The following is a 13,195-nucleotide window of genomic DNA, read 5'->3' as shown; positions in this document are numbered from 1 at the left end:
CACCCTTCTTCTTCGTGAGATGTAGTCATTATTCAAGAGTCCTAACTTTTTAAAGGCAACCTCACAGACATTAAATCAAAGTCCCTCGTCGGCACCGCTAAAGTGCATGTGGGAGGGGCGCCACCCCTCCCACAGACGATGTCTACGAAACTAACTCTGGATAACTTTATCTTCAACTAAACACTGTCCCGCCTGTGTTGGTCCTGCAGCAAGGGCAATTTCATGAAGGAGGTTTCGCCTCGTGCACGGAAGCATCAGCTGAAGCCCACTTTCGGGTTGCGTCGTTCATATTCGTGGAATAGTCGAATATTCGAGAAATCGAATATTGGATATTCGATTCGCGAATCGAATAGTTAGAGGGTTTGATATTCGATTTGAATTCGAGAACTCGAATATTCGCACACCCCTACCCATAATTTAAAGCATGTGCATCTCACAATCCACTCAATTCGTAAGATTTTCCATGGGACTACTTGGGATCCTGGAAATTGTGCACGCTGGCGTTCTTTTCCGATGAGTTGATGGGATAGCCAATAAGCCGGCATGCCGTCCTGACGTTTACCACGTCACCAACTGTCACTTAGTGTCGTTCATAACTCTGCCGTGCTCAAGTACAAAGCCTTCGTAAGAAAGAAAAGGTAGCAATAATTGATGCTACAAGGTATGGAATATGTTTGAAACATGCTTGGTGCGTCAGTTTGGTGTCACACTCTTTGATACTGAGAAACAACGAAAAGATCCTCACAGAGTACGATGGACTGCAAGGCAATGACCAAACCCCTGCTCCAACTGTTACGGTGGACATACCTACCGAGGAGCTGTCGCAGAAACCAACCACTCGCAGTATCCTTGCAAAGTGTATAACTCCTAGTACTTCAACCCCAGGCTTCGTGGCCTAACTGCGGAGAACATGCTCAAATATATTCCCCAAAACATGCCACACACAAAAATTAACCAGTGACACAGTACAAGATTTAGTGACAGGCATCCTTCTACTCAGGACAATGGCTCAAGGACGCATTCAAGACTGTTGTCTTTAGCAGCTTGAGATCATCCATTACATGCCTGCAGTTTTACTTAAATCCAAACAACACTGGGGATTGTTGATCAGCATGTGTGGTGCAGCCACCTACGACACACTTCTACGCACGCTCGTTTAAAACCTAAATGTCAAGCAGAAGTCTGTTAGGATGAAACTGTCAGTTTTCTATATGGTCACTTTGACAGAAGCCCATCTCCTTGCTGGAGATTTTCCAGGTTAGATAAGCTAAATATGCTGAAATGGGGGAATACAGTTGAACCTCGATATAACGAAATTCACGGGGATTGTGATTTCTTTCGTTGTACTGAAATCGATGAAATTTGAAAAGATTTATGCTGCGAATTGGGAAGAGGCAAGCAACATAAACGTGTACCGTATTTTCTCGATTATAAGACTACCTTTTTTTCCAAAATCCAGTGTTCCAAAGTCGGGGGTACTCTTATATTCGAATATGCGCGCCACAATGAGGTCGGGAGAAGCGGGTGACGGGATCGGCCAATAGCGCGGCGCGACTGATATCACGTGTTGCGGTGTCAGCGCGATGCAAATCCGGCAATACGGGCACAATGGGGATGGCCAGGACTGCGTTTATTCTTCAATCACTGTCATGGCGTCGGTCTCTGGCATTTTGATGAAAAGTTAACATTTTCGTAAATACAGCAACAATTTAGCTGTGGCAAGGTGGTTTCAAGTATCGGAAATAAGGGTTACATTGTGGCTAAAACAACAGGGAGAGATCAAGAATTGTGCCAGCGCAGTGAATTTTGGACGCTTGGTGCAATGTGCCTGATGACGTTGTCGACGTTTGTCTAACTTTTTGGGGGGAACGGAGGACAATGAGCTGTGTGCAGTTAGCAACAAAGAACACAGTAGCGTAGAAAGTGATGATAAATAAACTGTATTGTGCATTGATTCCAATTGCTATACTGCCTCCCAATCCCTGTTTACTTTTTTTCCAAATTCGTGTACCCTAAACTCGGCGGTCGTCTTAGATTGACGAGAATACGGTATATGCAGTGGAATCATCATTATACGATCACGGAGTCTTACTGGTCGCTATGAATTATACAAACAGGCAAACAGCTGTGCAGGGTGTGCATACTTGCGCAGGAAACTGCAACCCATTCTCCACCTCCCTTTCCAAGTACGCCATTTCTGGGTAGCTGACAATGCGCGGTGCGGGCAGTGCATTCCCGATCTGCTGTGATCATTGCAGGCAACGATCTCTTGCTGCCTACAAAGGTTGGCAGAGTACAGACACAGAATAAAAGCACCGCAAGGAGGAGTATGCACTTGTTGCTGTGCCGCAGCTGCAGGTGCTTGAGGCTTTTGCTTGTTTCTTTCACCTTTGGGCGCATGTTAGGGATAGAGTATATGCTGTTTTACAAACTTTTCTTTTGTTGTATAGAGATGTCGGCTTAAAACTGTTTCATTCTAGAAGGAGATAAAATGCATTGTTCTCTATGGCGGCTTAGCGGGGCATGTCAATTATTTCGTTGTATCGTGTTTCGCTCTAACAAGGTTTGACTGTCTATCAATGCACCATGGGCCCTGGTTAAGGATTGCAAGTTTGGCACATGCTTTCTGCAATGCTGCACTTCAGTCAGCAATGATAAGTCCGGAACAAGAGACTCTACCACCACTGACAAAATTGCAGTTGGCTGTAGTTTTGCTGCTAGACATTTTGCTTCGAGGCCAATTTATTTGCATACCCTGGGATAACAGTTTTATACCAGTTAGCACAAGTTTCTGATGGAGAGAGATGCTATCGTTCACACAGACTTTTGACATTGCCAAAGTAAGAGAAGCTACAAACAAAGATCAGGCCCAGATGCATTTGGTGAAGAACCTCGTAGTACTACACCAGTCCAAAGGAAGCACGTAAGGGAGCTGTACACAGTGCTGTCTTCGGGAAAGACACAGCAATGACTCTTGCAACTTCGGAAACTTTTCAACTTTACCATAAAGTCACCCGGAGATGGCATGCTTCAGCAAAGAATTTTCTAGTTTGGAATAAATCGTGTAGCAGAAACCACAGTTGATGATAATCAACTTGAGGGATGGGGGTGAAGTCTAGCTCTCATAGACAGCCTCAACTCTCAACCTGGAAAACGGAATTTTAAGGGAATTTTGATGCGACTGGAAAAGTCGAGGGATTGTTAAGGAATTTGCCAAAAAGCAGCTGAAATGAGCGAAAATTGCAGACGTGCCGTGACAATGCACAGCAAATCGTGAGCGCAGGTCAATGGTCGAGTGGCCACAGCACAGCAACTTTGCCGCGAGTAGCAGTTTGCCAATACGACAAGCTCAGAGGCAGAAAAGTAGGGCAGCCTCACTAATACTCAATAAATGATCCATTTTATAAAGGATCTGTATTAAAACATAGCAGCAGGCACAAAGTTGCCTTTTGGTTTGGTCTGGGAATTTGCTTGAAATAGTCAGTGAAAACCTTGAAGGCTGGAATTTGGTAGCCACCTTGATAGATCTGCACGAGATTTCTTTCAGTTCCACAGTTTGGAAGTTGGCTTCAGTTGATTCAGATGTTGATGTCACAAGGGGTGGTACAAGATGTTTCTGAATACATCCTAATCATAGCATTAGATATGACAAAGGAAGCTGTAATTTGATGTGCTTCCTTAGGTGGGCATTTGATGCCTCGTTAAAAAAAAATTTAGACGCAGCACAAAGCATTAGAAAATGTGAGTTGTCATCCTCTGCACACATTTCGTATAACCGCATGAAGTGTAGCATTTAATCTACACAGTGCCCTCTGCCATAATGAATGCCACCTGAGTGTCCGAATACACAGCCAAAAGAGAATTTGTACCGTTTACTGCACAGCAACAATGGGGATGCAGTCAGATGTGCTTTGCTTGTTCAACCGACGTGCACATGACTGTCGTCTCATGAGAGGGAGGACGCAGCTTGCGTCATTTGCGCACCTCAATTAAACAAAAGTAATTTGAAGGTTATCCCAAGTTACTTTGATAATGGTACCTTAAAAAGGAACAAGTTCCTCAATATGTTACTGGAACTCATAAGGTAAGTTACAAGTTCCCAAGAAAGTATCTTAGTTACAGTAATGAGCTACCCCCCTTCACCGACAGAAATCCCAGAACACTGTCACTATGAAGCTGGATAATGTAATTCCCAGTATTTTGCAGTTCTTTCATTGTTCTTGCCAAAGTTACATCATCCTGCAGTAATTGCTATCTGGTAACACGTCACATAAAAAGAATACTATTGCGTACAGGAAAGCATTTAAAGTTGATTACTGTATCAGTCATTTGTGTGGTGGGGGGGGGGGGGTTCATGTTTCCTGTTCTTAAATGGCCCCTCCCCAAATTTTAAGCCCCCTGATTATACTGTGTTGTGCTCCGGTGTGGTAATTCTATAAACCTCCATGTTTTAACAAAGTCAGTGCCTATACGAGTCAAAGAAGTACTAGTGAATTTCTGTGAAACTTAAATAGAACGAAAGGTTTACAAAACTGACATTTGCTGTAGAACCGCATGGTTCTCTAGATTCTTGCTTTTGTTTCTTGTTTCAGACAGTTTAGATATTTGTTAGTTCTTGGCCAGGCTGATGCATAATATGAGGGTGGTTCAAATATGAATGAGGACTCAAATTATTGAGGACATTCTATCAATTGCCTCGTCGTCACTCATAATCTTTTGTTCAGCATTGCTTGACAATTTTTGCTCACACATAAAAGTGGCTGAGCAATGAGCTGGGAAAGGCGCTTGTCAGTATGGTTTGTGAGTCTGAACCTGTCTGGTCTCATCATACCTATGCATGGCACTACAAGCCTCATTGATATTTGACCATCCTTATAACAACATAACACGGCGTACTAAACACCAGCTGAAGTAAGCGCTGTTGTGTACTCACTTTTTACACTGAAATTTACGTGTGCAGGCGGTGGAAGAGGAGGACGAGGTATGCCTCGCCGTGGTGCGACTTATGCCAAGTAGGCTACAGTGGCTCCTTCCCTTCGGTGCTTCGGAAAGGCTTAAAAGCGCCGTCATTTAGTGTACAGAATGGGTTATTTTGTGTATTGCTGGCAGAGAGAGATTGGCTTTGTACAGTAGATGTGGTCCAAAGGGGTGCTTCGGGGGTACACAGTTGGCTCCCAAATAAAGTATGCAGCAAAGATGTGCCTTGTCCTGTTCTTTGGCAGCATTGGGATCAAGGAGGCATTACACATAACATAAGCACTTTTCCACATGTCCTGTTTCGTTTCTCTTCTAACTGCCCTTTCTGATCATGTGCAGTACTACTGTGTAGTGTGTAAGTGCCCGTCGGGCTCCGCGGAGGCAGTGTCAGGTCCAGCACAGAGTGAAAATTTAAAAAAATATGGAGATGTTGGCTGTATCAAAGTGTCTGTGTGACACCTATCAGCAGCAGCACTGTGAAAGGGCCTAGCATAACATTCATGCTATTCATGTTCTAGCTCCAGTAATAGACACCATAGGTGGCGAGTTTTCAATCTGCCGGAGCAGAGGTTCTCTGGCAGGGATTCTCCCCCAGCCCAAAATACCGAGCAGAAAGGCCAAAAACACCACAAAAGCAACAGTTGTGGCCGTCACCCCAAGATATATTCTGAACAAACTCTTCTGAGCCCAGAAGAACAAGATAATATTTAAAGAGACTGAAACATCCAAATAATTGAGTTTACTAAACAAGCTCCCTCATCAGGTGCCTGATGAAGGACGGACTCAGTCCGAAAGCTTGTTTTGTTGTAAACTAAATTTGAATGTCTCAATCTCTTCAAATTATTTGAATTATTTAATTATTTGAAACATCGGAGCCTCTCGTCTTGAGGCTGTCTTGAATTTTTGAAGTATAGCTTCCACTGTTTTGAACTGTCCCCTCGGCCTGCTTCCTAAACTAGGCATTCCGTGTCCTGGACCAAATGTAGACTGACGTTGCCAACCCTCTGTCTGGCCACACTGTGATGCTGTGATCTCCGAGCGCGTCTCGTCGTCGTCTACAGGTTTTCCCGTCCATTTTAGTCCAAGTGCCATCTAAATTTGTCCAGGTGCCATCTGAAATAATCCGAGCGTAATTCAATTTAATCCGGGCGCCATCTGAAAAAATCCAGATGCTATTCAATTTAATCCGGGTGCCATCTGAATTCATCCATGGTGTTTTTAAGCACTATAACCGTGTGTTCACATGAGGGACATCTTTGTAGAGTATTTTAGTGGAAGAAACAGTAAAAAGAAACTGCTGATGGAATTGAAGTTGTGCCGTGTCTTATGTGGAACTTTCGCACGACGCTGAGATATTGGGAGTTGGAGCGGAAGTATAGCAAACGACGGTACTGGTGCTGTCGTCTGCTACAGAATATCTTCTGACTTAACTGTTGGATATTCCGCGCAGTTAGAAGAGCGCGAAAAGGCATGATCACATAGCAGACGACACAACTGGTGCTGTCGTCTGCTACAGAATATCCTCTGACTGAACTGCAGGATATTCCACACGGTTAGAAGAACGCGAAAAGCCACCACTCACATAGCAGACGACACCACTGGTGCTGTCGTCTGCTACAGAACATCTTCTGACTGAACTGCTGGATATTTCGCGCAGTTAGAATAGCGCGAAAAGGCATGACTCACATAGCAGACGACACCATTGGTTCTGTCGTCTGCTACGGAATATCTTGTGATTAAGCTGCGGGATGTCTTTCCATGCTCTTCAAACCTCAGAGAATATATTGCGACAGGCAAGATATGCCTTCGCCGACGACAGGAACACTGGTGTCGTCTGCTATGAGCATCATGCCTTTTCGCGTTCCGCTAAGGCAGCGTTCACACGGGGCAACTTCTTCCAGCAACTATGAGCAACTTTGGAGTTGCTGTCAGCCGGCAACCTCCTCGAGTTGCTTAGAGTTGCTGCGAATCGCTCCCAGACCGATGGTGGTGGTGGTGGGTGGTGGAAGGGCTTGCCGTTGTCGGCCTCACGTAGGTGGGCAACGTCACGACTGACGCCCTGGGCCGACTTCTAAGGGAACTGTGCCGACATATGTCTGAAAGCGTCTGAGGAAAACCCAGGAAAAGCCCCAGACAGCACAGCCGGCACCGGGATTCGAACCAGGGTACCTCCCAGTCTCGACGTGACATGGCCAGCACGCGAACCACTGAGCCACGGGAGCTGGTCTCCCAGACCGAAAACTTGAGAAGTTGCTCGTGCACTGGCCAATCAGAAAGGGCAGCATTGCCACGTGACTCTCGATGGCGTTGTGTATTTCGTTGTGGGTTCATGGGTTCAAATCCTGCAGGTGCAGCTGAGAGATAACTTTTTCTTTTTTTACGAACTTCACGGAAACATATCAGTTGTCACTTCTGGAAGGCAATAATGATCTATTGGGGCAATAAAACTGACTGAAATTTGATAAACAGCAGCTAAAGAAAAGATTCCACCAGTTCGATTCGAACCCACATTGTCCGGTCGCCACAAGGTTGCTTGTGGGTTGTGGGTGGAGCTACCGAGTTGCTGCGTGTGAACGCGGACCGAAAATTGCTCGGAAGACTTTGGTTTGAGTTGCTTCGAGTTGCAGGGAAAAGTTGCCCCGTGTGAACGCCGGCTAACCGCGCGGAATATCCTGCAGTTCAGTCAGAAGATATTCTGTAGCAGACGACAGCACCAGTGGTGCCGTCTGCTATGTGAGTGGTGGCTTTTCGCGTTCTTCTAACCGTGTGGAATATCCTGCAGTTCAGTCAGAAGATATTCTGTAGCAGACGACAGCACCAGTTGTGTCGTCTGCTATGTGATCATGCCTTTTCGCGCTCTTCTAACTGCGCGGAATATCCAACAGTTAAGTCAGATGATATTCTGTAGCAGACGACAGCACCAGTACCGTCGTTTGCTATACTTCCGCTCCAACTCCCAATATCTCAGCGTCGTGCGAAAGTTCCACATAAGACACGGCACAACTTCAATTCCATCAGCAGTTTCTTTTTTACCGTTTCTTCCACTAAAATACTCTACAAAGATGTCCCTGATGTGAACACATGGTTATAGTGCTTAAAAACACCATGGATGAATTCAGATGGCACCCGGATTAAATTGAATAGCATCTGGATTTTTTCAGATGGCACCTGGACTAATTCAGATGGCACTTGGACTAAAATGGACCGGAAAACCTGTAGTTCTCCCCGAACGTCGTCTGCATCACGACCACGGTGATCACAACCTACTAGTGACGGGTGGCCCATGGGGTGGTCATTTCATAGCACGGAAGTTGTTCGGTCGTCGCCCGAGCTGTATCACGTTGCCATTGCCACCCGAACATGAATGCCAGGAATCTAGGGGAAACTCTTTTCGGCTGTAGTTCGAGTCACACGGGCCAGGGGTGGGCATGTATTATAATGGTACTACCGTAATACATTTTGTATTTAGTATTATGTATTATAATACACATTTTCAAAAGGTATTTGTATTATAATACGCCAAAATATGTATTACTCGTATTACTGTACTACTCGTTGAGACAGTAATACTTTTCGCCTTCCCAGTGGGGGCAATGGCCATTTCCCCTGTATGACTCGGCCATAGTATGCTCCGATGACAGGTTAGGCCTCATATCTTCTAAATGCCGATTTCCACCGACGTCCCAAATCAACCAAAAGCTCATTTCATCCGAAAAAATGTTCGGAGGTTCTGGGCTTTCGGTTGATCTGGGCACGCGGGGGGCAGTGACCCAATCCCAAATGCTCTTTTCATCCGAGCGCCCAGAACCACCGAAAGCGGGAAACTTGAAAGGACACGATTCCTCTGTTTGTCAGGGAGAGGAATAGGGGTGCGCGGTTCTTGGGTGTGCTGGAGTCCAATCCTGCAACTGACTTAGAAGTAAAGTTTGCCAAGGAAAGGAATTATTGATGCGGATCGCGTTCAAGAAGTGATCTGATCCGAACAGAGAGATATTTTCCATGTGAGTGACTGCGGTAGAGGTACTGTGTAGGTCATCATAGTGGAAAGCGAATAGTAACAAAGCGCCCACGGCACAGGTCTCGAAAAAGGTTACAAAAAGGACATCCTCCTTTACTTTTCTTTTATGCTTTCTGTTAATACAGTTCAGACGTTCAGAAAACACGCTACTAACCGGCTGAAACAACCCCTAGAAAAAGCTTGCAAACAGTACGAATGCATGACACCATCATATCGTCTGAACTGTCAATCTCCTCAGAAGGCGCTTGAGGTTTGTGTGTTTTCCACCGCCCTGCTATACACATGTTCCAGCCACAGAACATACCACTCCCACCATGCTCTTTTTCCGTGACTCATGACGCAGACCTCCATGACCTTCCGAAGATAGCGCTTCTCCCATCAGCAACGTGCATACCAATAAAATTCAATTTCGGAATATCTCTCCGTTCAGATCACTTCTTGAACGCGATCTCATTTGTACACACCGAGTGTCGTGTCGTTCCTATCCACCCAAGCTCAAGCTTCTTTAATATAGATTTCGTGCATCAGCTCTCATTTTTATATCAGTCATATATGTTACATCTCTAAGAGGGTTATTAGTAAGCAAGGGAACAAAGGAAGCTGTGCAAGTCAACGGGCCGCATACATCACGCTACAGAACATTTAGAGCACCGGATGAGCAGCATCCAGGGACCCACGGGACCCTCTCTGGTGAGTTGCAGGAAGTACAGCTGGAAGCAGAGTTAACTGGAACGACACTTCGACCGCCGAAATGGGAAAAGGTCACCCTAGCGGCGCTTAGGAGAAATAAAAGGAAATAATGTTTCCACTGTCCTACTTATGGCGAATTCGGGTGGTCATGTTATGAGAACACGGCCTAGCGCTCGAAAATTGCTAGGTCGGCTCCGGAGCTGGATCACGTGACAGTTGCCACCTGAACATGCATGTTCAGGTGGCAATTGTCACTCATGAGTGCCAGGGGTCTGGCGGTTTTAGGATCAGGATCGGGCTCGCCTCATCGGTTTTGGATCAGGGCAGGACCCTTTAGGACCCAAAAGGCGTAGCCTCGATCTCGGGAAGTTTGCGTATACCCTCGTTACCATAGTTCACTTTGTTTCCCTACCTCTGCGATCCATAGCGCCATTTTTTTTTTCTTTTTCTTGACCGTGTCTTCGCCGTGTTTGTTTTTAATCACTACATTACGCATAACGTAGTTATTTGCAATTTCTTGAAAATATTTGTATTATAGTCGTGTATATATGGACCTGGACCTCTGGCCCAAATGGCCTTCAGTTACGGACATCCTTTCAGCTGTAGGCGCGCTCAGAAAATAAACGCCAAAAACACTGGATGACCGCCTATCGCCTTTGAAAGCGTGCGTCTGGGTTTGAGGGTATATAGCTAGCTTTTATAACTAGCTTTTATAACCTAGCTACCAAGCTAGCTTTACTAACCTAGCTTTTATAACTTTTAAGTTTTAATAAAGATTTTTGTTGCTTCCCTACTTTTGTCTTCTGTCTCCCATTGATCTCAACGTTCTCTATAATTACGTAGCCGTCCGACCCTAACTTAAACTTTTCAAGATATACAGGGTATTTCAAAAAACGTGTCATTCGGATTTTATAAAAAAACGGGGCGACGGAAAAATACGGGGTAAACGGCACTTGTGTGGCAACTGAATTTGCCATCTTGCAAAAATATTTTCATCTGATTTTAATTAAAAGAAATTGAATTCCTTTAATTGAACTTCAAAATTTCCCAAGTCAACCTCACGTTTTTTTTACAGATTTAGAGAGCCTGTAGCGAACTTAGTTTCCCTACCCCTTTATTGACACCAAATTTACAGCCGGATAGCTGAATCAAAGAGCGCATTGGTGCACTGCTCCACGCAAGAAATATGTAAACCGAAACCGATTTATTACTCGAAAAAATCACTAAGTGCTGATGCGGTGCGATGAGCCGCTCGCTACTCAGTTAATGGTCGATGAACCCAAGGATCTTTACCAAAAAGAAATTCCTAGATAGCGCAACCTGTTCACGAATTATTCAGCCGGGGAATTTTTGTGAAACACGTAGTCAAAAAACGTGTCATTCGGACTTTATAAAAAAAACGGGGCGACGGAAAAATACGGGGTAAACGGCACTTGTGTGGCAACTGAATTTGCCATCTTGCAAAAATATTTTCATTTGATTTTAATTAAAATAAATTGACTTCCTTTAAGTGAACTCCAAAATTTCCTACCTAACGTTTTTTTTACAGAATTTGAGAGCCCGTAGCGAACTTAGTCAGATCCACCAAGAAATCCGCTTGATATTGCAAATGGGACTGCCCAAAAAAAAGTTAAATTTATAAGTCAAATTTTGTTAGACTTTTTATAATAAAACTTTTAATTTTGATTGTAATCATATTGATTAAAATATCTTCTTTGATTAAATGTGTCATAATGGAATATTAGCTGTTGTGCATGAAGTTACGTACATCTGTCAGAACTTTGTAATTAAAACTCTGCTAAGGTGGTCATGTTAGACTTTTTATAATAAAACTTTTAATTTTGACTGTAATCATATTGATTAAAAATATCTTCTTTGATTAAATGTGCTACTCCTTCTGCTTAACCGAAAACTTGCGTGATTACCACTAACAAAAAATTGTGATACCCCTTCAATGCTATTGCATCATACCTGTAATAAATATATTCTTTATTACGTGTATTGTGTTTCTTCTGCTTCAGGTTTTTTTGGCTGGGTTTTTCACCTTCACACTGAGTCACAACATAATTCCTGTCACTAGTGACTTTAATAAATATATCTTCACTTGTACTTTTGTGTATGGCTATCCTTTGTATGTAAACCGCCTACTGCACACCTGTTGTAGCGGGAAAAAAATTGCGATTGAAGTCGACACAGATTGAAAAATGATGAAAGAAGTCGGCCCAGGCTGAAAAATGTGAGCGGGTAAGCGCGCACGCAGCCCTCCAGCCACGCTCCGCCTCCCGGTAAGAGCCTCACCCGAGCGCCGCCTGCCGCGCGCATGAAAAAATCGCGAAAAAAGTCGCCGTGACGGTGGCGCTGCCCTGGTGGCCATGTCGTAGTTTCTCATTGTCGTAGTTTCTCACCCTTATAGTACTACTAACAGCTCATGGCAAGGCGGACACTCCCGCAGCAACAGTAGGTGGGACAGTCGAAACACTTTTTGCCTTTATTTCTCTAAGAGCCGCTAAAGTTGCTCTCTCCCCGACTTTAGCTCCGCCAGTCGAAGTGGCGTTCCCGTTAACTCTTCTTCGAGCTGTACAGTGGATTCCTGCACCCTTAGGATCCGCTCACCCTTCCTCCTTTCCCTGTTAAACGGGGGAAGCGTGTCCTTTCAAGTATCCCGCTTTCGGTGGTTCTGGGCGCTCGGATGAAAAGAACATTTGGGGGATGTGGGTCACTGCCACCCGCTTGCCCAGATCAACCGAAAGCCCATTCCTCCGAATATTTTTTTTTTTTTTTTAGGAAATGAGCTTTTGGTTGATTTGGGACGTCGGTGGAAATGGGAGTTTGGAGGATATGAGCTGGACAGAACCGGAGGGCAGAACCGCCGGAGGACAGAACAGCCAGCGCTGTTTACCAGTCGCTTTGATCAGGAATATTAAAGCATCTCTTGCGGCTTATCTTCCGTCACCCCCGTGTGTCAACCAGGCGGATGAACACGAAATTGACAGCTGGATAGCTGATCCAAAGAGCGCATTGGTGCACTGCTCCGCGCAAGAAATATGTAAACCGAAACCGATTAATTACTGGGAAAAATCACTAAGTGCCGACGCGTTTTTTTTTCTTGCAATGTTTTTCGCTGAAGGTCCCGATGCGTAAAATAGAGGTTCCGTAAGCGTGCGAAGTAAAATTTAAAAGTTAGGATGTTTATTTAATTAGTGAGCGTATGCAAATGAGCCGCTCACTACTCAGTTCATAGCCGATGTCCCAAGGATCTTTACCAAAAAGAAATTTCTTTGATGGCGCCACCTGTTCACGAATTATCCAGCAGGGGGATTTCGGTGGGACATCCGGTATATATATACAGGGTGTCTTTTTTCGATACAGATTTTTCATAAAAAACTATGAGGGCTATAGACATCCTGTTTTCACTTCTATCATCTCTGGGCCGGCGGACGTTCTTGGCCATCTGTTGCTCAGATTGACTAATTACCTAAAAATTGTTAATTAACTTTTTAATTATAAAAG

General features: G+C 44.5%; 1 protein-coding gene across 2 annotated transcripts in view; it reads left to right on the top strand.

The window, feature by feature from the left end:
* LOC135394365 (caprin-1-like) overlaps positions 1-5,197 on the top strand; it is a 44,300-nt gene extending 39,103 nt beyond the window's left edge. For both annotated transcript variants that reach the window (XM_064625084.1, XM_064625083.1), the window contains one exon: positions 4,961-5,197. In XM_064625084.1, the coding sequence (XP_064481154.1) occupies positions 4,961-5,016 (56 nt within the window). In that variant the 3' untranslated portion in view covers positions 5,017-5,197. The remainder of the gene's footprint in view (positions 1-4,960) is intronic.
* The last annotated feature ends 7,998 nt before the right edge of the window (positions 5,198-13,195 follow it).

This window comes from Ornithodoros turicata, chromosome 5 (genome assembly GCF_037126465.1).
Source record: "Ornithodoros turicata isolate Travis chromosome 5, ASM3712646v1, whole genome shotgun sequence".
NCBI lineage: Eukaryota > Metazoa > Arthropoda > Arachnida > Ixodida > Argasidae > Ornithodoros > Ornithodoros turicata.
The sequence above is the reverse complement of the archived record's forward strand: the minus strand, read 5'-3'. Positions and strand labels throughout refer to the sequence as shown.